Genomic DNA, 27,070 nt, shown 5'->3' with positions numbered 1-27,070 from the left:
AAAAAGCATCTGTGGAGAAAGGAAGTAGTATCCTCCCAGGTAAACTGGTTGTTAACCAAGATAAGGAGGTTGAGGAAGAATTCTAGAGAGTCTAATGACGAAAGGGGGTTTGTTAGAGAGTCTGATGATGAAAGGGGGTTTGTTTACACTGGAATGGAGATTCCATGGAGCAAAGGGGAATTGCTTTTTGGTGGGAGCATATGGGAGTCAGCAGTAGGTAGCAAGTTGTTCTTGGGGTGGTGGAATAGTGTAAGGAGATGAATAAAGCAGTAGGGCAGTGAGATAATACGGGTGAGTAGAGGAACGCTTCTTTGTCAGAGAGTTTCTGGCTTGAAGAATTTTCTGCTGCAAAAGTAGCAGATGTAATGTTACAGTAATAGTAGTAGTAATGTTATAAAGGCAAATTGACATATTTTGAAAATGGACAGGTATTAAAAACTATCTGCATACAGAACCATTAGGACCACTACCAATTTAGCGCTCTGGAAGTGTATGATTTAAGACATGGCATTTTTGCAGTAGATGCAGAGAACACCTACTGACAGTAGTGACTGATAATTGAGTAGCTTAAGCAACTGGATAATGAAGATGCTTATAAAATATTAGCATAAAGGAAAACCTTTCGAGCAACAGAAGGTCTTGAGGTGACATTCTGTTCTCAGCCATTATTCAACCATTTGTTCACTCAGCACTCAAGCAGTTTTACAAGTCTGTCATGCATAGAGATGCCAGGGCCCACACCCTTATTGGCTTCAGAGAGTGATGGTTGCCTATCATTTTAAATGGTGACATTTTCTTGGAGGCCAAATATGGAAAATGACTTCTGGTGACTCCATGAAGTGAAAGTCAACTCCAGGCAGTTTTGCAATTTTGTTACTTCTGTGCCCTGTACTGTTTCCTTTGCTTTTCAGGTCTTTCAGGTGCCCAATCATTTCTTTTTGGATTTCTCTGTCCAAAATCAGTGTCTTACCCAAGCTTAACCATGTTCTAATGATCAACTCCTTACTCAATCAGATCTTCTAATTCTCTGGCATTCCTTGGGCTATTAAGAAGGAAAGTTATCTGATTAAGATAATTTATAGTAAGACACAAATAATTTTTAGTTTTAGCTTTTTCAGGGATCTTTTAATTTTAAAATTAGCTTTTAGAAATTGTGTGCAGCAGATGACATTGAACATGGGCCTTCCCTTGTACCTTCTTTCTTCCTCTTTGCCAGTCACCAAAGTAATAGAAGCTATTGATCTTTGCCCTCCTTGTGTAAAAGGTGTTGCTTGCTCCAGACATTCACACAAACTGAGAAGATGCACAGCTTGTATATAATTTCAAAGGACGTGCAATCTCTCAAATATCTCCCTCGCCAAGCCTGCATCAGCAAACTTCTCCTCTGTTGTTTGGCTTGAAGTTTTCACTATTGGAAAAATCTATGACTGGACAGTGAAAGTCAAGCTGCTATTTCTGGAAGGTTTTGTTGAGAAGAAGCATTATACTGTGTTTATCTAGGAGACTTGGTCAGCTTTGTACTTGCTCTATTTCCTGTCTGAAACTATGGTTGTCACCTTGGCTTTGAATATACTGGGAAGGAACAGGGAAACCACCATGATTTCGTCCCCTTTTGTGGGCTAGGTTCTGGTTAAGTGCTTTCCATGCATCCTTCTTTAATTCTTACAACACTAAGGAAGATGGAATAATCTCCTTAAGAAGGCACCCCAATTTGGGGTAGGGTTGGTGGCTCAAGGTCCCATAGCTAGGAAGCTTGGAAGCTGGTATTTGAACGCAAGTTGTCTGACTCCCCTACTTTGCTTCTCCAGGAAGCCTTTGGGGTTTTTGGAAGAACACGCATTGAATGACATGACCAACCCAAGCAAGGGATCAAATAAGGGCCATCTGGTCACATAAGGAAGACTAGGAAGAACAGTGTGCAGCACAGAGAGGAGGTTGGCTTTAACAGGAGGCATTTGCTTGACTTGTGATTAGGCTTGGCATCTAAATATCTAGATGTTCCTGAAGACTTTAGAACTTGATAACGTGATTTTTCGTGCTCTCCTGACAATTTCTGCCAGCCCTGTAATTTGAAGATCTTAGTTTACACTTCAAGCTTGGACCTGGAGGCACCAATCTATACACACCCAGTGGTGCTTTATCTACCTTGCTTCTGGATGAAGTTGTTTTTATTCTTAAACAGCTGCAGCTAGGAGTTAAAGAACCTGATTTATAGAATGTAGCAGGTCATGGATTAAAAATTTCAGGTCCCACAGGTAATTTTCTGAAGCAGCTTTTGCCAAGTATAGTTCTTAGAGATGGAGAGTAATGATTCTGGACAGTTCTTTCATGGTATTGTGACCTGAAGAATCTCTCCACTTTCAAGCTTCTATTTTGATAATACTGTGTTTTCCATCTCCATTAGTTCAGCTGCAACAATGTCCTCGGTCAGGATATATATGGTGTCTTGGGGAAAACGAGTAAGTCTTTTGTTGGTGAAGTGGGTTTGCCAGCAAATCAGATTGATGACATTTTTTACACGGCCTTTCCTTTCCCTTGATTATCAGCCCTAGTTGCTTTATAAATATGGATGTTCTGTCCAGGGGATTTTCACTTTCATTATGGAACTGACGTTGCACTGCTGTTGTAATCGGTTCACAACTTTTCCTGTTATCTCTGGGAGCACTATCAGGGTGAAACATTTTGAGTTCCACTATGAAAAGCTGTCATGTTAGTCTCTCAGCTGGCCTTCACATCTGACCAGCTGTTTGTCAGGGTGCTTTTGGGGGCTTCTAACATGTGGTCTGATTGAAAAAATGGGCCTGGCTATTTTGTGGCTAGGAAATTGGTTAGAGGATTTCTACTTTGCCAACATTCTCATCATAGCACTAGCTCTTACAGGAGCTCTTCATGGCCATTTGAACTTGACTGTGGATGCCACACGCTCAGATGGCAGCACCATTTGGGGATGTTGCTATCCTCATTTAACAGACAAGTGATAAAATAGGCCTAAAAAGTGAACGTTAGGAGAACCATCCTCAACTATGCATATTCTGCCTGTGTTATAAATGTTAGCAAAAGGGCTCCTTCTTTCATTACCAAAGTAGTTTCTTATGAAGAGATATTTTTATGTGTACATGATCATCAAGTCAGCTGTGGCATTGCCTCGTCTGCTTTGCATTCTTTTTGAAAATATATTAGCTCATTTATGAGAAACCCTCCTAAGCCCTTTTTCTTCCAAAATGGGGTATAAATTGGGGTATATTGTTTAAGTTACATACTTTTGAAACATCTGTTTATTCTTTTCACGCTTATATCCAAAGGCAAATTAAAGAATGTCAAGCACATGTCAAAAGAGGGATGGAGCCTCTCTCCTGAGAAGATGCCTTTATATGTTTGACCTCATTTACAGGCCCAAAGGAACAGTATAACACTGTATGATAGCATCCCAAAATATTTGTTCTTAAAATTTGTTTCCAGTATTCCTATGGTTTTAACCTTGAAAATACTTTCTCCTTTTCCTTTTTCCATTCCCGCCCCAAGGATATTTTAATAGGCAGTATTTAATTGACGTATGTAACTGTATTAGTTAGGGAACAGAACACCCCCCCCCCCCAACTCTCATCTATCTAGAGAGAGAGAGACAGAAAGAGAGAGGAAAGAGACCTTTGACTTTTCTCAGATCTGGTAACTGGGTCCTTATTCCTACTTAAGAATGATTGACTGACAGTGAGAAATAGTTACCTCATTTAGACACACATTCCCTGTTGGGCTGCTACATTTATTTATGTGACCTGCTAGGTTCTTGTTGGTATTTGAATTTGTGACCACCTGTCATAAGGAAGGGCAATGTCATGAGAGCTGGCAAAATTCTATGGGGGATCCTGGTTTAGGATCTAAATCCTTAATCAAGGATTTGACCCTTGGTTGAGATTGAGATAAGCAAAGTGAAAGAGGGCACTTCAGTTGACCTTAAATGAAAGAAGCAAAGGCATGGAAGTAGGATCGTATGTGAGGAAGCTTGCCTAACTGGAAGAATAAGTCTGTGAGTTTGGAAGTAGGAGAAAATAAGTTTGACTTGTCAAACAGGAGCTAAGATATTAGTTAACTAGTTTCTTTAACAGTTAAGCCTAAATCTCTGTGCCCTAAAACAACTGAAGTTTATTTCTTATGTGAAGTCCGAAATAGCTGTTCTTAATGGGTGACTCTTTCAAGCAGTGATTTAGGGGTACAGGCTCTTTCCTTCTGTGTCTGTGCCATCTTCAGCACATGACTTCCAAACTCACAGCAGAAGAGAGGGCATGGATAACTGTGAAGGCAGGGTTTCATAATGCAGACCTGGAAGTGGTGCACATCATTTCTGCCCACATTTCAATGGCCAGGTCCTACTGAAAGGGAAGGCTGGGAACTGTAGTCTAGCTGTGAGCTAGGGCGAGAGAGATAACAGGCTTAGTTGAATGGCTAGCCAGTCTCTAGTGCCAGAGATAGGGACCCTGGGGTTAAGCAGGCAGGAGCTGCTATAAGTTGTTTATTAATAAATTTAACATAGACCTACTGAGTGCATACTGTGTGTCGGATGCTATGTTATGCACTGAGTAGGCTTTTGAGCAAAGTAGTGACATGGAGAAAGCAGTGTTTTGAGAAATTAGTCTGGTGGCAAAGTGTAAAACAAGGGAAGGCAAACTCTAAGTTGGGGAGGATGGTGAGGAAGCTGTTGTCTTTCTCCAGCTGGGGGTCAGTGAGGTTGTCCATACACATAACAGTATCAATAGTATTAATAACAATAATGATTACTGTGTGCCATGCAGGTTTATAATCAACTTCTCATGTACTTATAAATCACTCAAACTTATGATTCAAGTCCTGTTCTTAGTGTTCCTTTCATGCATGGGGAAGCAATACTTTAAATTATTAAATCATTTGCCCATATGCACATAAATCTTAGCAGGGCCTGAAGATTCGAAGTTAAGAAGTCAATGCTATTTTAGAACTACTGTCGAATTAATCAAATGGAAATAAACCTAATGGAAACATAATGAGTTTAGGAGGACAATGATGAAAAACCCTGTTACTGATTTGAGAGGGTCGTTGAAACATTAAAAGACTATAGTAAACTGCATAAGAAGAAGTAAAATAGAGAAACAACCTGTTAAGAAATACCAGTATGCTCAGGCATACTCGGTTGGATTTAGAGCAGTTTCTAATGAGAGTTCTTGGTAAAGGCTAAGCTGCTTGTGTATATGACTTCTTTGTTAACTATAAGCAGATTTACTTGCAGTAAATCATTTATAATCTCTAATTCCTTATTCTGATAAATATGCCAGAACACTCTTTTCGGTCTGACATCTTTGTCACGATCATAATACGTATAAGCTCAAACAATAAACTTAATACTTGTCTGCTATTTCCAGAACTATCAGGACACACCAGAAACTTTGAGTTGTTGATGTGACATTCTGTTTTTGGCAGTTGACTGTTGGGATGGCCCCGACGGAGAGCCGGTCGTACACCACGGTTACACGCTCACTTCAAAGATCCTCTTCAGAGATGTTGTGGAGACCATCAACAAGCATGCCTTTGTGAAGAACGAGTAAGCAGAGCAGCAGCTGGGAGCCAGGCTCAGCTGGCACATGCAGCACTGCCTGACGTAACACGGCCACCAAGCCACACACTTCCCTGGAGTCTACATCTCGCTTTCTCCTGCCCTGGTTCTCTCCTTCCTTCCCAACAAAACACTGAACAAACAAGGGCCGCATGTACATACTTTCTTGTGCTCTCTTTATTCCTTACCCCATTCTCTCTCAAGATGTTGCCTCCTCGAAGCACATTCTTATAAAGAGTGACCTCAAAATTTCTAAAGCCAGGGTGTACAGAGTGTCTATGAAGTTTAGAAACACAGGTTACTATACATAATAAATAGCTTATTGGGATTATATTGCAATACAATAAAATAATAATATCTTGGTTTCCAGACTTGCTGGATGTCCTATGTATACTGAAGTGCCTGGGGTCCTTATGTTACTTGACCTCTCCTTGGCATTTGATAATGGTGAAAATTTTCTCCTTAATACTTGCTTTTGGGGGGCCTCTATCATAGCATTCTCTCCTCTATTGCTGCCATTGCTTCTCGACCTCTTTCTTTAGCCTACGGTCTTCTAGTCCATTTCCTCACTCCTTTAATAGTCACTATTTCCTAAGTTGTTGTCCTTGGTCTACTTTTTGGTTATTTGCCCATTATATATCCAGAATGTTTTCCCTAAGTTTCAGAGATATATTGAAAAATTCTTACTACAAATTCATCTGAGTATCCCATAGGTACCTGAAAATTAACAAATTTCATTATTTATTCAGACATTTACTTAGATATTTAAAGTTGCCCACTCTAAGCCAGGCATACTATAATAGGTTTGGGGAGCCTCAACACTGAGCGAGGATAAGACTCCTACCAGCACGGGGCCTCCACCCCAAACTGAACTCAGCATTTCATTCTGCCAAGCTTCCTCTTACTCCATTTCCTTCTAGTTAGGAGGGTAGCACTGTTTACCAATGGCTTTACCTAGAAACTGGGAGTCCACTCTCGATTCAGCCAATCTTTTCAATTCTAGTTGCTAAAGTATCTTTTGACTCCACTGCCTTCTCTTCATTTTCATTTCTCTTTGGTTTATCCTCCACGCTGGTGCAGTATGTTTCTTTCTGAAAATATAAGCTGATGTTGTAATTCTTTTTTTTTTCTTTTTTTCTTTTTTTTTGCGGTACACGGGCCTCTCACTGTTGTGGCCTCTCCCGTTGCGGGGCACAGGCTCCAGACGTGCAGGCTCAGCGGCCATGGCTCACGGGCCTAGCCACCCCACGGCATGTGGGATCTTCCCGGACCGGGGCACGAACCCGTGTCCCCCTGCATCGGCAGGCAGACTCTCAACCACTGCGCCACCAGGGAAGCCCTGATGTTGTAATTCTTAAAGTCCTTCAAAGACTCCCTGTTGTTCATGGTCATGCATTCCGTGCCCTTCAAGGCCTGGCCTCTTCCTGCTCTTCCAGTGTCGTCTTCCACTGTTGCTCCACAGAGACTTGGGCTTCTGCCGTCACTGACTGTCTTCCGGAGTCCCTGGGGATCTCAGTGCTTTCACAGACCCTACCCTCGCTTGTGCCGTTCTCTCTGTCTGAAACACTCATCTCCATTATTCCACCTGCCCAATTCTTGCTCATCCTAGAAGACTGCTTAGGCATTGTCCCTCTGGCAAACTTACCAATACTACAACTGATTTAAATGCTTCTTTTCGCTGTCCTTAGCACTCAACATATTTCTATCATATCATACAGCACCTTCTTGCAATTGTTGGTGACTTGCCTCCTTTTAAGTAGTTAGGACCATGAGCTCCTTGAAAATATGTGGCTATGTCTTATTCATTCATTTTTAAGAGAAATTAAAAATAAAACTTTATTCCCACCCCCCCACCCCTTTTTTTTTGGCTGCTATGTGCGTCTTACAGGATCTCAGTTCCCCAGCCAGGCACTGAACCCGGGCCCCAGCAGTGAAAGCTCAGGATCCTAACCATGAGGCCACTAGAGAACTCCCCCTTATTCATTCTTTATTGCCTAGCCAGTGCCTGCAATATACCAGACATTCAAGAAATGATTTTTGCATTAAAAAAGGCAAATTAAAATTACAATTGCATAAAATTCATTTTATAGACATTAGTAGCCTTTAAAATTTCTAACATTTCGTCTTCTCATTAATTAAATATGAAGTTAAAATGCTGTTCTGATAAGAGACACTTGCTGCATAGCAGGTTTGGTTTGTGGTGACTTGCACATGGAAGAATCCAAGTACTAAATTCTGATGGGTCTTTTTACCCTGATTGCTACTAATCTTAGCCAAGTTGATGAAGTGATTTGCCGTTATTTTCCAACATGTGAAGTAGGGCATTGAGAAGACCTGCTGTCTATGTACTTCGGAGGACCCTCTGGTGACTTGACTATGCTTACTTAAAGTCTGGGGATCCTTAGGAGAAAAGCACTTCAAATTAAAACAATTAATAAGCTTGTTTAGCACATTTTAAAAGTGCAGCTTTAAGATCTAGTTGCATCTTTTTTTTTTTTTTTCTGGCCGTGCCGCCCAGCATGTGGTATCTTAGTTCCCCAACCAGGGATTGAACTCGCAACCCCCTACAGTGGACACGCAGAGTCTTAACCACTGGACTGCCAGGGAAGTCCCAAACTGAAAATGTTTTGTTTTGTTTCACGTGTGGTTATTTTTTGGCTTCAACACACCACACGTGGAACTTCCCTGACCAGGGATCGAACCCACGACCCCTGAGTGGAAGGGCAGCGTCTTAACCACTGGACCACCAGGGAAGTCCTTAGTTGCATATTTACACCAGGGTTTCTCAACCTTGGCACTATTGACATTTTGGATCAGATAATTCTTTGTTATGGGGAACTGTCTTGTGCATTGCAGGTTGGTGAGCAAATTTGTGACTTCTACTCACTAAACACCAGTAGCAGCCCCCATCCCCAACATTGTGACCACCAAAAATGTCTTCAGACATTGACAAATGTCCCTTTGGAAGGAGTGCCACACAGTCACCCCAGCCCCTGTCGAGAAGCACTGCTTAATACACCAAGCATCATTAGACACTGATAGCCTTTTTATAAACAGATTGATAATTTAAAAATCCATTGCTAGAACTCCCTGATGTGACTGCGCAGACAACTCAGGGTTGCTAGTCTGCTGTTTTTCTCTTTCTAACACTCTGGGGTAAAACCCATGTGAGGACCCAGGAGCAAACAGATTATAGTCCGGTAACCAAACCAACCTCAGTCACAAAGGTTCATCTCTCGTGTTACCTCTGGCATCAGGTTTACTAATGAGGATAGAATGTAATTTCAGGAGGTCACAGCCTGTATTGTGGAGTTTGTGCTTCTCATACAAGCGCATAAATAAATTTTTTTCTCCATATAGACATATTACGCAAGTTAAATATTGGTTTGTCTATTCCAGAAAAAAATATATTGCCTAGTACTTCAGAAGATATGTGATGGAAACTAGAAAAAAAATGAAAATAAGCCTTAATTTGTTTTTCTGAGGAAAAAACAAAGTCAAAAGAGGAGTAAGGTCATGCAATCTTTGCTGGTTCCTAAGGCTGTCTGTACTAATTGCTCCATTGGGGTCTCACATTCTCTGCACAGATCCCTGAGTGCTGGAGGAGAGTGAATGCTTGACTTTGTTTTTTCCTTTCTGAAAGTAAAGACTAGTATGTAATTCTATACAAATGATTTTGAAATGCCTGACATAGGACACTATAAAACACAAAATTCCATTGTGTTATTTTATCCTCAATAGTAATTTTCAAGCTGTGTGTTGAATATATATTTTTAGAGTAAATATCTTCATTTAATGATAGTGGTCTCCTAGATGTTTCTAGACTTTTGAATAAACAAGACAAAATTACCTTATGAGTTTTCTTTCTTTAGGTTTCTTATCTCTCAAAATTTTCTCTTTTATTTTTTCTTGTAAAAGAGACAAAATATATGTACTGTGTGTGTGCATGTGTGTGTGAGGGAGAGAGAGAGCTACAAAATATTAGACTAAGTCATCTCATATGGATTGGTATTTTGTTCACCCCTTATGCCTGGTAAAATATATTTGGCCAGAGGAGTTTTTTTTTTTTTAATGCATCTCTCATCTTTTTCATTTTAGAAGCATTTTAATTATCACCTCGCTCACAAATACTGTCACTAGGCTTGTAAGAACATAATGAATACAGAATAATTTTCAAAAGTCCCTGTGAGTTGCTGTACTCGACACCTTTACAATGTACTGCTGTTCTCTCAGGTTCCCGGTCATACTGTCTATTGAGAATCACTGCAGTGTCCAGCAGCAAAGGAAAATTGCTCAGTACCTGAAAGGAATATTCCGAGACAAACTCGACCTGTCATCTGTAGACACAGGAGAGACCAAGCAGCTTCCAAGCCCTCAAAGTTTGAAAGGCAAAATCCTAGTGAAGGTAATTACCTCAGGAATGCAATAAAAGGCACTAATGACCTGCTAAGCCCTCCCTCCCTTAAGGACTGAAAACTGGTTTATCAAGAGAATAATATTCAATATATGAAGGGCTGTCTAGATTTGTGCATGCACCTTGTTCCAACTTACTTATAGTCATACCTTCAGAAAAAGCTTTTTACTGACTGGTCATGTATTCTGGGATTTGTTTTTATGAAGTGAGAACCTCAGTACTGTAAATCAAATACTGAATATTTTAGTCTGTAGTAGTTGACGCTGGAGAGGGGTCTGTGTATGGGAGGCCTGGATTACATGTGTCCGTATCCAAAAGCATTTCTTTCAGATTCTTCTCTGCCATTTCAAGCTCCAATAACTGTCTGTCAAAAAAAGTCTTCATGGTTGGTCAGCCTTGGTTATGTAAGTGAGAAGAGCTCACTTCAAAGTGGAGCACACGTTCAGACACTGTGCCCCAGAGGATTCGTGTGTAGGCAGAGGAGCAGTAGGTGAATAGAGTGGCATTTCATAAACAGATCTTCTGAGGGAGAAAACTTACTACCTGAAATGAATATTATTAATGCAAGGAATAGCCAGAAAGACAGCTCCTTGTGTTCTCAGATTGCTGATGTGATTTTATTTAATTCCAGTTAATTTTGTGTATTTGGACTAAAAGCATCTTGGATAGTTGTATTGTTTTGAGACTAAATACCTAAGGAAAAGCAGCAGAGTATTAATGATCAAATGGGGTTATATTTTACTTAAAAAGGGTGTGTACAAAAACCAAATATCACAGAGGAGGCGCAGGAAAGTCAGATAGTGTAATTTCATAGCAAGACTTTAACTGGGGCTTTAAGAGAGGACAGCACATGGGGAAGATGTAAAGTATTCATCTTTAGAATGGGTCAAAACCTGTTTTTCTATCAGTTAAATGAGAGTTATAGGCTGAATCCATCAAAGGGGTGTCATTGGGCATTTGTACGTGTGAAAGCATTTTGAATAAAAGCTCCAATTATATAATGTGAGAAATAACGTTAAGGTCAATTTTCCTGAAGTCTTGCTAACGCAGTCTCTTGTGGTGAAAACTGATTGCTAGGTTAGAAAGCTCAGTGTCAGCTTTATAGCCTTGTAAATATTTCCATGTTCCCAAATGGTCTTTAGCCAAGCGTCAGAAGGTTAAATGCAGAATGAGTCCATCTGATTGAAATACTTCTCATTTGGACAGTGGAACTTAAGGAATATTTGATATGAACTCATTGAATCCCTTGTGCATAACTGGGCTTTGGATCATTGGGCATAGAATGTCCTAGGGCTAATGGGCACCAGGATGAATTGAAGCCAGAAGACCTGAGGCACTCGTTGGAAGGAGTGGCAGCAATGTGGGCTGTGGGTGTTTCAAAGCAGCTGCAGTCCATTTGCTGGTAGTAACCTTCTCCAAACTTTAAGGAGATTTCTTAGATCTCTAGACCAACACACTCCCATTTGAAACAACAAAAAGGGAACTGATTTTCCTAAGTTCCTTTAGCATCAGAGCAATCTGTGATCCAAAAGGCAGCATTTGAATGGCTACTTACCACTTTGGAGATGGGTAAGTTGTTTATTATTATAACTGTAACACACAAACTTTCCAACCTTGTATGTACACACACACACACACACACACACACACACACACACACACACAGATATATACACTAGTCCCTCATTACCCACAGGATTGGTTCCATATCCACAGTGCTCAAGCCCCTCGTATGAAATGGCCTAGTACAGTTGGCTCCTCACATCTGCGGATTCAACCAACCCTTGGGTACGGAGGGCCAACTGTGTGTGTACGTATCTCCTAAAAATTAAACAAAAATTTGCTTTTGAACAAAAATAATAACGAACTTAGTAATTTTCCATAGGCTCATTACTGAAAGAAAACTTATCTGGTCCAAGCATTTTACTTTTACAGATGTGTCATAGAGCAGTTACCGCGGTCCTGGGGCCAGGCAGCTAAAAGCTAAGAGATGGCTATGGTTCCAGTCTCTAGAAATATTTTCAGTACCATGGAGAAATTAATCTAATTCTTGAGTGTGACTCCCACATGAAATAGTATGTAGATCAGAAGGGGACTCCTAGGTCATTCTTTGTTTACACTGGGCCACTGTTAAGTTCATAAAATTCTACCTAAGTTTATTCTATAATTTTCCTCAGGTGTAACACTCTTCATAAGAGACGTTAAGAAACAATGTTCTGTGGTGTTGCTTTTCTTCCTATCTGCCTGTATAAGGTATCTTTCAAAGACCATGAATGTGGAAAAAGCTGGCAGAAGATATGGCCTTGATATCTTTTTTTTTTTTTTTTTTCGGTACACGGGCCGCTCACTGTTGTGGCCTCTCCCGTTGTGGAGCACAGGCTCCGGACGCGCAGGCTCAGCGGCCATGGCTCACGGGCCTAGCCGCCCCGCAGCATGTGGGATCTTCCCGGACTGGGGCACGAACCCATGTCCCCTGCATCAGCAGGCAGACTCTCAACCACTGCGCCACCAGGGAAGCCGCCTGATATCTTTTAATGGGATTTTGAAAGGACTGAAAATGAGGGCGCCTTGTGAATACTCTAGATGGCAACTTTCTCTCCTTGCTTCCCCACCTACTGCCACACTTAAGTAAAGGGGATTTGAAGCTTAGTGCCATATTTATATATCTATAGCTATATATATTCCTGTGGAAAAGAATGTAGTTTTCACTTTGCAGATAGCACATACAAATAAGAAGTATATTACATAGGGATATGAAGGCAAATTAAATACCACCTTTTTAAACCTATAGCCATCCTTTTGTAAGTTGAAAAAAATATTTAAGTATTCAAATTCTAAGAGTTTGGATTCTTAATATAGATTTTGTTTTCATTACATAAATGATTTAACCAGCTTTAAATTTATCTCTTTGCCAAGCCCTTTAGGTCAAGAGCTTTGGGTATCAGGGAAGATACAGGAAACTGGGAGGGAGAGTTCTCTGAAAATCTGACTGTGCTGGTGGCCCTGTGGAGGGAGGAGAAGTGGATGAGGGGAAGATCCAGAGTGCTGAAGGTGGGCCAGTCATGGTGTGAAGAGCAGGAATATGTAACAGAAGTCACTGGAGCTCTAGTTTAGAGAAGATCAGCCTGGGTAGTAGTCTGGGATGATGTTTAGAAATTTATCATTATATTTGGCTGCCAAGCACATGAACAACCTTCCACGTTTAAAGAATTTCCCCCATCTTCATGCTTTTGCTGTATTCCATTCATTCAGTGGGGTCACTAGGTCCAGCCCACACTCAACGGGAAGGGATTATAGAAGTACATGAATACCAAGAGGTAGGAACCGTTGTGGGTATTTTAGAGGCTGTCTACCACAGTGACCTTGGTCCCTTAGCCACAGAGTCTGGTTCTGCCCTCTCTGCTCCCCAAGATTCTGGGAGTGAGTCAATTTCCTATTAATATTCCTTTCTGCTTACAAGTAAGATGCTTTTACTGGTACAGATGATTAGCCGTCCTGGAAGCCCTTATCAGGCTCCTGGGCCATGCCTCCTTCTTCTGCTTTTTATTTAGTTTTACTTTTTCTGAATATGAATTGGGAAATGTAGAAAAGGAGAAAATAACTATCACCCATAATGCTGTTACCCAGACATTCGTACTCCTAATAATTGACCATATTTCTTGCCAGATTTTTTTCCCTGAATTTTTATATATCATTGAGATCATAATGTGCATATAATTGTATAACTTGGGTTTTCTACCATTTTGTTATAAGAATTCCCCCTTGTTGTCCAAAAGCCCCTGATTCCTAAAGTGTGTTGGTGAGTGGTTGCGAGGGGCATGTTCTGGCTGGTCAGGAGTGTCATTGCATTGTCCATAAAAGCAGGTCTGGTCAGTGCAGAGGACACAACCAGCAGGAGAGGAGGGCGCGTTTAACCTGCTCAGGAGAACAAGCTGCTCTAAGGACATGGGATGGGGTGATGCCTGTTTATGACGAGTCATATATTCTCGAACAGAAGCCTGGTCTGATTTTTACTTGTAAATATAGTATCCCTAATTAATTGTATTTAATTGGAAGTCATAAAACTGCCTTTTCGTGAAAGTCTCTTCTCCCTTTGCTTTGCCCCTAATTCAAGCGATCTGCCTTCAAGTCAGTCTGAAGTAATGATTGGCAAGGAGATAACAAATTTTATTTTCATTTTTCTTTTATTTTAAAAAAACCTTTTTACTTTATACTGGAGAATAGTTGATTAACAATGTTGTGATAGTTTCAGGTGTACAGCAGAGTGAATCATTTATACATATACATGTATCTATTCTTTTTCAAATTCTTTTCCCATTTAGGTTGTTACATAATATGAGCAGAGTTCCCTGTGTCCCTGTGCTATACAGTAGGTCCTTGTTGCTTATCCATTTTAAATGTATTAGTGTGTACATGTCAATCCCACACTCCCTAACTATCTCTTCTCCTGCTCCCCGATCCCCATAACCATAAGTTTGTTCTCTAAGTCTATGAGATGTTTCTGTTTTATATAAGTTCATTTGTATCATTTCTTTTTAGATTCCACATTGATATCATACAGTATTTCTCTTTCTCTGTCTGACTTACTTCACTCAGTATGACAGTCTATTTTCATTTTTTAAAAATTATTTTTAATGGTGGTAAAATACAACATACATAAAACTTACCTACCATCTTAACCATTTTTAAGTGTACAGTTCAGCTGTGTCAAGTACATTCGCATTGCCACGTACAGAACTCATTTTCCTGCAAAACCAAAACTCCGTACTCATTAAACAGCTCCCATCTTCCCCACCACCCGCTTCCTCCAGCCCCTGGATACCACTGTTTTACTTCCTGTCTCTATGAATTTGGCTACTCTGAGTACCTTATATAAGTGGAATCATACAACAGTCGTCGTTTGTGACGGGCTTATTTCCTTTAGCCTAATGTCCTCAAGGTTCATCCATGTTGTAACATGAGTCAGAATTTCCTTACTTTTAAAAGCTGAATAACATTTTAGTGTATGCATATACCACATTTTGTTTATCCATTCACCTGTTGGTAGACACTGGGTTATTTCCACCTTTTGGCTATTGTGAATTTTCATTTTTCATTTCCTATTTTATTTTTTAACTGAAGTATAGTTGACTAATATTAGTTTCAGGTGTATAACAGTGATTCAATATTTTTATAGATTAGACTCAATTTAAAGTTATTATAAAATAATTGCTGTATTTCCCTGTGCTGTACAATATATCCTTGTAGCTTACTTTATACATAGTAGTTTGTACCTCTTAATTCCCATACCCCTATCTTGCTGAATTTTCATCTTTAAATTGAGTGTTTTGTTTCATTTCAGGGCAAGAAGTTACCTTATCACCTTGGAGATGATGCAGAGGAAGGGGAAGTTTCTGATGAAGACAGCGCAGATGAAATTGAAGATGAGTGCAAGTTCAAGCTCCATTATGTAAGTTACAGGCTTGGCCATAATTTTTACCCTCTGTGTGCTACAGTAAAAATTGCTGCTGTGTTGGAATCTTCACAGATAGGGTGGCTGTAGTGTAAAAAGGATATTTATTGAAAATTACTTTGTGTGCTGGCACAAAGACTCCCAAATGTTTATTGAGTGAGTGAGTCAAGGATTCTTGTGTCCTAGAGTTGGAAGGAATGTTAGTGATTAACCCATCTGACCCTCTCTCCAGGGACAAATTCCCTCCTATTACAGCTTGGTCAAAACTCAAATTGCGGTTGGAAATGTTGCTGTCTGCTGACATAAATGGGCTTTAAGCCCCACCATGCTGCCTGTCAAGGCTGGCTCACAGAACCCAGCTGCAAGTGTGTATGCTTCTCTAGAATGCTCATCCCCTCCGTAAGAGAATGTACCTTGGACCAGAAGATTTCCAAGCTCTTCCAGACATGGATCTCTTGGCTAAATCTTACATTTGCCACATTTCAGATAAAATGGCATAGAATAGTTTGCCACCTGCATGGTGCTTCAGACCTCTGTCCTAGATCAAGGAGTTGCCTTTGTAGAAAAGCACCATTTAGCCTGGTAATCCAATGGAAATGCAAACCTGGGAGAAATGTAAGGCTTAAAGACCTCCCCCACCCCCCATCACTATGGGGGACTAGGACTTCTTGACTTCCCCCACCTTCTATAACTCACATGATTTCCAGGAACATATGACAATCTGAGAGTAGCACCTGCTCATGTTAACTTGTTATAAGGTTTACAATTTCATTTCTACAGAAAAGTAGTATTCCTCTAGATGTCTGGACAATTATTCTACCCTCTAAAAAAAGAGAAATATTGTATAAAATCTGCTAATTTACATTATTGCCCTGAATTCAATTACTACATCATTAAAAAAAGTCTACTCTCTTTGAAATAATAGTAACTGTGATGGCTTCCTATAGGTATTAAAGAGGGCTGGTATTATTTTCAAAGAGGGCAAGGGCTTAATGACAGCTGAAGTCTCAGTAGATAGTTCTTTCTTGGCTTTGATGCATTTTAGAAGGGATGAAGTGGAGAAGACTCAGCCTTGAAGTGAAAAGGAAAAATTACCATCTGTATTAATCCATTGCCTTTTAATAGTTTTTATTAGCTCAATTAAATACCACTAATAGGGCTATGGTTACAGAAAATTAATCTCAAGAGATTTACATAAGTGAAAATATAATTAATATTTTTGTTTCTTTTTTGCTCTTCCAGCTAATTGCTATTTTTATAATTAATTACTTGCTATTATAGGTAATTTCGTTCTTTAAGCTTTATTTTATAAGCCAGATTTTTGTCTCTGAATTTCAATATCTTTGCCTCTTGTTTCCCAAAACTCTTGGTTGCCAGCCTCAGAGTAGTCTATCATTTAGAAGCAAGGAGCAGAGAGTCTTGACTAAGTTATGTGTTTAGCGAATGTAGTTTTTAGTGAAAATGAGTGGTGGAAATTTAGCTATTGATACTATCACAATAGTCATTTGTTGCTCTGAGTAAAACCCAAGTTATTCTAGTTTCTAAATCCACCCAGTAATATAAAATTTCTTCTGATATCAGTGAGCCTCCTAACTTTCTAAGTTAAATATCTACAATTATAAAAGAGAATTAGGTATAGTTTTATGGAAACAAACCAATAAATTCACCTGTGAAAATACCCAACTGGGTTCCTCTCAGTCTTCAAAGTCTCTTGGTTGATGTCTAGGAACCCATATAGGTTGAGAGTTTACAATGTGATTCCATAAAGATAGCCATGATCTTTCATTTGGATTCTTTGATTTGGGCCTAAGTGAAAGTGGAGAGCACCTTACCTGTAACATTTTACAGGTGTCTCTTTGTTAGACTTTAGGAGAGAAAATATATAAAGAAATCAACATTCTAGTGGAAATATATAAGGTTTTTACTCATCTTTTTCAAATCTTTTTTGTCTATTTTTGAGCTCTTCTGAGAAAAGGCAGTGCTGTATTTAGAAAGCCAAAGTGTTATCCCGTAATCAGTCAATTTCTAGTTCTGTTGTCAGCAGAGGGCTCAGATGCCTTATCTGAGTGTTGAACGTAAATTGTCTGATCTAAATCGAGTGTCTGATCATATTTCTGCAAAGGCGGATGTACTGTGCATAGTTTGTATGAAACCAATAATTACCTTAGAGGAAGTTCTTAACCTCAGTTTTAAGTTAACAGAATGTGGTTAGATTTATAAGTTATAGATATTGCAATAATTATTGCAATAAATAAAGATTTTCAGCTTAGCATTCGCGAACACTGGAATGCTAGCTGTCATGGGGCTTATGCAAGATTCATTGGCACATTCAAAAGATTTTTATGGAGGAACTCCTGTTGGAGATGCACCAACATGCTGTAGATGTTGGGGCATATATCAGTAAACAAAACAGACAAAAATCTTTGCCTTCGTGGAGTCTCTGCATTGGTGGGAGAAGGAAGGATAGACAATAAGTAACGTGTAGTGTACTAGGCAGTGATAAGCGCTAAAGGGAAAAAGGGAGGGAAGAAGTGTAGAAAGTGTGTGTGTAAAGGGTCTGTTGACGTTTTAGATGGGATGGTCAGGAAAGGTCTCACAGAGAAGGTAACACCTGAGCAAAGACCGGAAAGAGGCGAGGTTAGCCATGCTCATATCTGGGGTGGGGTGGGAGGTTGTTCCAGGCAGAGGGAACAGCAGATGCAGAGGTCAGAAGCAGGATCTGTGGCTCGCCCAGCTTTACCCTGTTCTTTACTCTGTTCTTTACGTTAGAACAGAGAGGGAGGCAGGACCCTCACGCTGGCCTTCTTACTCCTCCTAGTCTACCATCAAGCTGAGGGATTCAAACCACACCGAAAGCTTTTGCTCTTTTAAGAAATGCTTTCTTTTGAATTAATTGAATCCTTTAAGCTTCTACCTCATTAATCTGAGGCTTCAGCCATAGAGAAAATCTGGCTCATACTGTAATAAGCCATAGGTAAAGCCGGTGTGTTCAATGACCCAAGAATCACACAACTCAAAGACTCCGGGGACAGCTTCCTTTCAACCACAGCACAGTAATCTAACAAATTTGATTCAGTGGGGCCAGCTCACCATTATTCATTTTTATGGGGTCCTCTAATGTCAGTGTGCCTTACAGACTTTTCACCCCACTGGTTCAACCTCACTGATTTTTTCCTCTTCTGCTGAGCTACTCAGTATCTTGTTCCTTGCACTCTCTGAATCTGGGTTCAGCCAGCTTCTTAGGCACAAATATCAAGCTGTCTGTCTCCTATATGAAGCTCATCCCGTGAACACCAAGCCTTCCAACAAGTTTAAACAAGCCCTAGTAGAGTAACATGTAACCACTTTTTGTGTTATGTTAGTACCCTAAAACCATTATTCACTCTGCATGTCTCATACTAAATACTTTAATAGTTTCCTCCCTCCCTATTACCTTAGATTAACCTTCTTTCCTAAGTTATTCATTTTATGATTTGAGCCATTTTAAGGACGATTATGAATCTTGTTGGTTTAAGAGTCAGCACTCATGGAAAGGATGAGTTACCTCATGATGTTGTGAGGTCCTGTTCCTCGGTAAACACCCACGTGCCGGGCATGCTGTTTCATCCTGGTGACAAGGGGTGAGGAGTGGAAGGTGAGCTGAAGATTCCAGTTGTTTTCTAGTATATGATACAATTTCTTCCTCCCTGCCCTGCCAGAGAGTTAAGGTAATGAACATTTAAGGTCTAATGTACTGTATGTATTATTGATATGTGTATGTACATATTTCCCTTATATTTCAAAGTTATTATCTTCTGAGAATTATTGCCGAGAACTCAACTATCCCTGTTGTTTTTTTAAATTAATTTTTATTGGAGTGTAGTTAATTTACAGTGTTGTATCAGTTTGTGCTGTATAGCAAGGTGAATCAGCTATACATACACATATATCCACTCTTTTTTAGATTCTTTTCCCATATAGGTCATCACAGAGTATTGAGTAGAGTTCCCTGTGCTATACAGTAGGTTCTTACTAGTTATCTGTTTTGTGTATAGTAGTGTGTCTATATCAATCCCAGTCTCCCAATTTATCCCTCCCTCTTTCCCCCTTGGTAACCATAAGTTTGTTTTCTACAACTATTTCTTGTTGGTAATATGTCTTTCCTTTCTATTCTAGCTGTTCTGTGACTTCACTATTAAATGACTAGAAGTAGGTTTATTTTTCTTAGCACTCCATATTCACTTCCTACTGGAGAACTCATGTTTTCTTTCATTCTAGAAAATTCTCAACAGTTTTGTTCTTTAAATATGTTTTTATGCCATTTCATCAGTCTTCTTTTTCTGGAAGTACTATTAGATTTAGGTTAGAATCTTACTTTATTTTCTATATCTCTTAATTCTTTAATGTTTTCTTTTTTTTCGGTATGCAGGCCTCTCACTGACGTGGCCTCTCCCGTTGCGGAGCACAGGCTCCGGACGCACAGGCTTAGCGGCCATGGCTCACAGGCCCAGCCGCTCCGCGGCATGTGGGATCTTCCCGGACCGGGGCAAGGACCCATGTCCCCTGTATCGGCAGGCAGACTCTCAACCACTGCACCACCAGGGAAGCCCTAATGTTTTTTTTATGTCTCTGCTGATTCTGGGTACTATATGTTTACAGTATTATTTTCCAATTCATTAATTATCTCTTTGACTACATCTGGTCTAGAGTTTATCCCAGCTATTCTTTTAATTTCAATGACTATATACTTGATTTACAAAATTTTTATTGTTTTTTTTTTCGTAGACACCTGTTCTTATTTTACTGTTTGGCTTCTTAGTTTCTTGTTCTTTTTATGGAGCTATTTCTTTATATCTTTGAGCATCTAAACATACTTATTTCAAAGTGAAAGAGTGAGTTTCCTTTCCATGTGTTGATGTTTTTAGCACTCCATCTTAGCATTAGTTTTTCCACATGGGTTTTAGAATTTTGGGTTGAATATTCAGTTTTGAGTGGAATGTTTTTTCCCCTTCCATTCTCCTTCTTTCTATATTTAACCTTCTTATCTAGTGGTTTTGGGATTGCTTCTACTTGAACACTAAGCACCCCCACCCCCATGGCACCCACACATATACACACAGCCCACCTGTGCCCCAGGTTCCTAACCAGACCTTACATTGATTGAGAGTTCTCTGCCACTAGAGATGTTGAAGATATTACCCATTCAGTCACCAAAAAAACCAGCACTTTGTTTGTCTTCTTATTCATTCTTACCTCTTTTGATATTAAATTTTGAATCTTCCTCACAATAGTTTTTTTTTTTTTTTTAATGTTTCCTATTATAAGCAAGGATCCCATTCCAGCTTTCTTCACCACCTTGGTTTCATGTTGAGAGACCAGCTCTAATCTTCCACAGCATGTGGAACACTTTTAGTTTCTATTGTACTAAAAGATATAAATTCTTGGCCACCTTTGCCCTCTGTGAATATGGAGCTCAACTACATTTATGATCTGCAGTGATCTTGTTTATTTTATTTCGACCAAGATTATGATTTTTCTCTTTGTTAGTTCTTCTGTCATTGCAGCAGTGAGGGACTTTAAAGCATGAATGTACATTGTCATATATAAACCCACATGTATGTACAGATGCACAAACCCAGACTTACATTCATTTTGGACAGTATTTTTTTTGTTTTAATGTATATGAAGAATGGTTGCTCTAATAACATTTAAAAGTGTATGCTTGGGCTTCCCTGGTGGCGCAGTGGTTGAGAGTCTGCCTGCCGATGCAGGGGACACGGGTTTGTGCCCTGGTCCAGGAAGATCCCACATGCGACAGAGTGGCTGGGCCTGTGAGCCATGGCCGCTGGGCCTGCGCGTCTGGAACCTGTGCTCCACAACGGGAGAAGCCACAAGAGTGAGAGGCCTGCGTACCGCAAAAAAAAAAAAAAAAAAAAAAAAGTGTATACTTAACAGCTCTGAAGAAACATTACCTTTTGCTATTTTTTCTGACATTGTACTATTATTTTTTTATACCTGAGCTAAAATCAGCTTTTAAATATGAAACACTTGTTGAACCCTTACTAGCACCAGCACTATGGTAAGGACTTTATACTTATAGAATTTCATTTTATTCCTATAGCCATGGGGATGGAGTTGAAACTATCATTTCTGATGTTTTACAGATTAGGAAAAAGGGGGTTGTGCTAGATAAAGTAATTAATCTAGTGATTAATTTAGAGGAGGAAAATTATATGGGCCATCCTTGCTCTCAAGCATGATATTTTATATGACCTCTCAGATTTATGTCTTTTGGGGAGTTCATATAGCTGGAGAGACACACTTATCACACTGGCAACAAATAATAACAAACTTGACAAATTGTTATGTCATGTGGAATTGACTTAAGAAAATGTGAATTCAGAGGAAAGAGAGCTGAGGGTAGCCTGGAATACCCAGAGTAGGTCAGATGACATACTGGGTAGCAGTCATCAAACACACAGGCTTTGGAGCCTAGGTCAAAGCCTGGCTCTGCCACTCTAGACCTGTTTCTTTATCTTCATCTTCTAAATGGACATCAAAATAATACGTCAAAATCTTTTTCTGGCTCTCTGACCCGCCTACCACCTTCATAAGTTGCGTTCACACTCCTGGGAAGGGGTTGTCCCAGTTGGCTCTGAACTGTTGTAGGAGTGTCCTCTCCTGGCTGACATTGACCTCTGACCTGGAGAAGGAGCAGGTCTACAAACCTAGGGGACTCTCATGACCTTGCACAAATACATTGTGTGACTGGCCATAATATCTTGAGAATCTTGAAGTCATCCATTTTATCTCCTTATCTTCCTGGGGATCTCTACTCTTTAAAAAAGCTATTACTACATGAAAAAATCTTGAGACAAACAGAAAGAATAAGGGTTCTAAATTCTGATTCTTACTGACAGCAACTAAATTAATAGGCTCTATATTATAAGAATAAGCAATTTATTTTTAATTTTTATTTTATCTTGGAGTACAGTTGATTCACAATGTTGTGTTAGTTTCAGGTGTACTGCAAAGTGATTCATTTCACAGAATTAGAACAAAAATTTTTACAACTTGTATGGAAATGCAAAAGACCCTGAATAGCCAAAGCAATTTTGAGAAAGAAAAACGGAGCTGGAGAAATCAGGCTCCCTGACTTCAGACTATACTACAAAGCTACAGTAATCAAAACAATATGATATTGGAACAGAAACAGAAATATAGATCAGTGGAACAGGATAGGAGAACAGGATATATATATATATATATATATATATATATATATATATATATACACACACACACACACTCTTTTTCATATTTTCCATTACGGTTTATCAGAGGATATTGAATATAGTTCCCTGTGCTATACAGTAAGACATTTAGATCTTCTGCCCAATCTTCTGTTTAGATCTTCTGCCCAATTTTTGATTGGGTTGTTTTTCTGATATTGAGCTGCATAAGCTCCTCGTATATTTTGGAGATTAATCCCTTGTTGGTTGATTCATTTGCAAATATTTTCGCCCATTCTGTGCGTTTTTTCATTTTGTTTATGGTTTCCTTTGCTGTGCAAAAGCTTTTAAGTTTAATTAGGTCCCATTTGTTTATTTTTGCTTTTATTGTCATTACCCTAGGAGGTGGATCAAAAAATATCTTAAGGCAATTTATGTCAGAGAGTGTTCTGCCTATGTTTTCCTCTAAGAGTTTTATAGTATCCCAGGCTTATGTTTAGATCTTTAATCCATTTTGAGTTTATTTTTGTGTATGGTGTTAGAGAGTGTTCTAATTTCATTCTTTTACATGTAGCTGTCCAGTTTTCCCAGTACCACTTATTGAAGAGACTGTTTTTCCTCCATTGTATATTCTGCCTCCTTTGTCATAGATTAGGTGACCATAGGTGCATAGGTTTATCTCTGGATAAAATAGTATGGAGGTTCCTTAAAAAAACTAAAAATAGAGCTACCATATGAGCCAGCAATCCCACTCCTGGACATATATCCAGAGAAAACTATAATTTGAAAAGATACATGCACCTCAATGTTCATAGCAGCACTATTTACAATAGCCAAGACATGGAAGCAACCTAAATGTCCATCAACAGAGGAATGGATAAAGAAGATGTGGTGTATATATAATAAAATATTACTCAGCCTTAAAAAAGAACAAAATAATGCCATTTGCAGCAACATGGGTGGACCTAGAGATTATCATACTAAGTAAAGTCAGAGAAAGACAAATATCTTACATCACTTATGTGTGGAGTCTAAAAAAATGACACAAATGAACTTATTGACAAAACGGAAACAGACTCACAGACATAGAAAATAAACTTATGGTTACAAAAGGGCAAAGGTAGGGGAGAGGGATAAATTAGGAGGTTGAGATTAACACATATGCACTACTATATATAAAATAGATAATCTACAAGAACCTACTGTATAGCATAGAGAATTCTACTCAATACTCTGTAATAACCTATAAGGGAAAAGAATCTGAAAAAGAATAGATATATGTATATGTATAACTGAATCATATGGTAGCTCTATTTTTAGTTTTTTAAGGAACCTCCATACTGCTCTCCATAATGATTGTACCAATTTACATTTTCAGCAACAGTGTAGGAGGGTTTCCTTTTCTCCACACCCTCTCCAGCATTTATTGTCTGTAGATTTTTTGATGATGGCCATTCTGACCGGTGTGAGGTGATACCTCATTGTAGTTTTGATTTGCATTTCTCTAATAATTAGTGATGTTGAACATCTTTTAATGTGCTTTTTGGCCATCTGTATGTCTTCTTTGGAGAAATGTCTATTTAGATCTTCTGCCCATTTTTTTAAAATATTTTTTTATTGATTTATAGTTGAATTACAGTATTGTGTTAATTACTGCTGTACAGCAAAGTGACTCAGTTATACATGTATATATATATACACTTTTTTTCATATTTTCCATTATGGTTTATCAGAGGATATTGAATATAGTTCCCTGTGCTATACAGTAAAACATTTTTGTTTATTCTGTATATTCCAGTTTGCATCTGCTAATCCCAAACTCCCAGTCCAACCGTCTCCCACCCCCCTCCCCCTTGGCAACCACCAGTCTGTTCTCTGTGTTCCTGATTCTGTTTCTGTTTCATAGATAGTTTCATATGTGTCATATTTTATGAGTGATATCATATGGTATTTGTCTTTCTCTTTCTGACTTTCTTCACTTAGTATGATAATCTCTAGTTGCATCCATGCTGCTGCAAATGGCATTATTTCATTCTTTTTTATGCCTGAGTAGTATTTCACTGTATATATGTACCACATCTTCTTTATCCATTCATCTGTCGATGGACATTTAGGTTGTTTCCATGTCTTGGCTATTGTGAATAGTGCTGCTATGAACATAAGGGTCCATGTATCTTTTTGAATTATAGTTTTGTCTGGAGTGGGATTGCTGGGTCACGTGGTAATTGTATTTTTAGTTTTCAGAGGAACCTCCATACCATTTTCCACAGTGGTTCTGTCCCTTTTTTTTTTTTTTTTTTTTTTTTTTTGCGGTACGCGGGCCTCTCCCGTTGCGGAGCACAGGCTCCGGACACGCAGGCTCAGCGGCCATGGCTCACGGGCCCAGCCGCTCTGCAGCATGTGGGATCTTTCCAGACCGGGGCACGAACCCATGTCCCCTGCACTGGCAGGCGGACTCTCAACCACTGCGCCACCAGGGAAGCCCTCTGTCCCTATTTTGATTGAGGTGTTTGTTTTTTTTGATACTGAGCTGCATGAGCTGTTTGTATATTTTGGAGATTAATCTCTTGTCAGTTGCATCGTCTGCAAATATTTTCTCCCATTCTGAAACTAATATAATATTTTAAATCAACTATACTTCAGTTTTACAAAAAGGAATAGTGACTTCTCCTGGTTGGAAATATAAGCCATTCTCATCCTCTGCCATAGTTGTATAAATTTGACTTATTATGTAGTAAAGGAAGGAAATCATTATTTAACTGAAGAAAACAAAGGAAAATGATTATCATAAGGGTTAAGTTAAGTTCATACTCTGTAAAGAACTCAGAACAATGCCTGGCACATAATTTGTACTCAGTAAATGTTAGATACGATCTATAAGAAGAATAGCAGCTGCAGCATGATTATCGCTAATGTAAGTCCTGAGCTGGTCCTTGAGCAGAAGAAGGTGTTTTAAGGGAGCTAAAGGAGCAGGCAGGAGACAGGAGAGGACAGGAGTAAATGCACAGCCTCGGATGGCTGAGAAGCAGCTGCTCTTCAGCCCAAGACACTCAGGTGGCCAGCTTGGAGAGCTCTAAGGCACTCACAAAGGGCAGCTAATATATTATCCTTCCTGTCTGCAACTCTAACCCAGAGGGGGAAAAAAGACATTTTGGGACAGTGAGATATTCCAGTGTTTTGTTTTTCGTTTTTAAAGCAAAGGCCCCAACTGTGGCTGCACATTGGAATGACAGGGGAGCTTTCAAAAATCCCAATGCCCTGGTCCTCACCCAGAGATCCCATGTAATTGGTCTGGGATGGGGCCTGGAATTTTGCCACATGCCCCTGGTGATTCCAGTGTGCAGCCCAGGTAGAGCACCACTCTGCATGGTGGTAGAGAGAGTCCCTCATTAAGGGGCAGCCCCTCCAGCCCACTCCCTCCCCTTTCCTGCTGCTTCCCAGCCTGGAAGTGGTCAGCCCTCTCTGTTTCCAGTGATCTTTTCATTTCACGCTGGAGACAAAACAAGAATGTGTTTTGTGTTTGACTTATTTATTTGTGGTTGATATTCCTAGATCATATTTGCGTCTCAGAAATGGGAATTAGGAAGGCTGATTGCGGCTCAGGTGGGAACTACTCCAGACCATATTGAAGGGCTGCTGTCCCCTCCCCCCAACTCCAGCTGCAATATCCTCCCTCTCCCACCGCTCAGGGAACAAAAGAGCAAGATGCTTATGGCTTTCAACTGTGGTCCCTGCTGCAGCTGCACGGTGGCTGACTCTTGCCAGGTTAAGTGTGTCGCAGCTTTTTTTCAGTAGTGCTATTGGGTTCCAGGACCAAACGATAATATATTAATGAAACCTCAGCCACACATTTATTTATTCTTGTGCTGTAAATCACAAGGAAGAAAAAGATCAACAGGCAGAAATATCATTCCTTCAGCAACTCCCAGCGTTGAGAGGATGTAAGGTGAATAATTATAGCCTTTGTGTTAAGCATTCATTATTTCACCAGCACCAGTGGGTCCGGCTTTGTATCTTTAGCCTTGTTTTGCTGACGCTGAAAGTGTTTGGGCATAACTGCCACGGTTCATTTCCTCACTGTCTCTGACTCCTCATGTGGCCCTGAGCCAGGCAAGGAAACTGATGCTTACTTATTTGGGGCATTTGTGCGACACCAGGCATGCTAGGTGCTCTTACACACTTTCTCTTTTGGATCTTTCAACACACGTGCTCCCTGCCAGGCTCTGGGTCACTTGAAACGTGTTGGGAGTTTGAGACCTGGACTTCCTTTCTCGGATTCACTTCTTTTTTAAAGAATTTTATTTATTTATTTACTTTTGGCTGCATGGCACGTGGGATCTTAGTTCCCCGACCAGGGATCAAACCCTCGCCCCCAGCATTGGAAGCATGGAGTCTTACCCACTGGACCGCCA

The 27,070-nt window shown here is 39.7% G+C and overlaps 1 protein-coding gene across 2 annotated transcripts in view; it reads left to right on the top strand.

Moving 5' to 3' along the window:
- Nucleotides 1–27,070, top strand: part of PLCH1 (phospholipase C eta 1) — a 236,969-nt gene that overhangs the window by 165,040 nt on the left and 44,859 nt on the right. For both annotated transcript variants that reach the window (XM_067737817.1, XM_067737816.1), the window contains 3 exons: nucleotides 5,449–5,569; nucleotides 9,815–9,986; nucleotides 15,337–15,444. In XM_067737817.1, the coding sequence (XP_067593918.1) occupies nucleotides 5,449–5,569; nucleotides 9,815–9,986; nucleotides 15,337–15,444 (401 nt within the window). The remainder of the gene's footprint in view (nucleotides 1–5,448; nucleotides 5,570–9,814; nucleotides 9,987–15,336; nucleotides 15,445–27,070) is intronic.

The sequence above is a fragment of the Pseudorca crassidens genome, chromosome 5 (assembly GCF_039906515.1).
Source record: "Pseudorca crassidens isolate mPseCra1 chromosome 5, mPseCra1.hap1, whole genome shotgun sequence".
In the NCBI taxonomy this organism is placed as follows: domain Eukaryota; kingdom Metazoa; phylum Chordata; class Mammalia; order Artiodactyla; family Delphinidae; genus Pseudorca; species Pseudorca crassidens.
The sequence above is the reverse complement of the archived record's forward strand: the minus strand, read 5'-3'. Positions and strand labels throughout refer to the sequence as shown.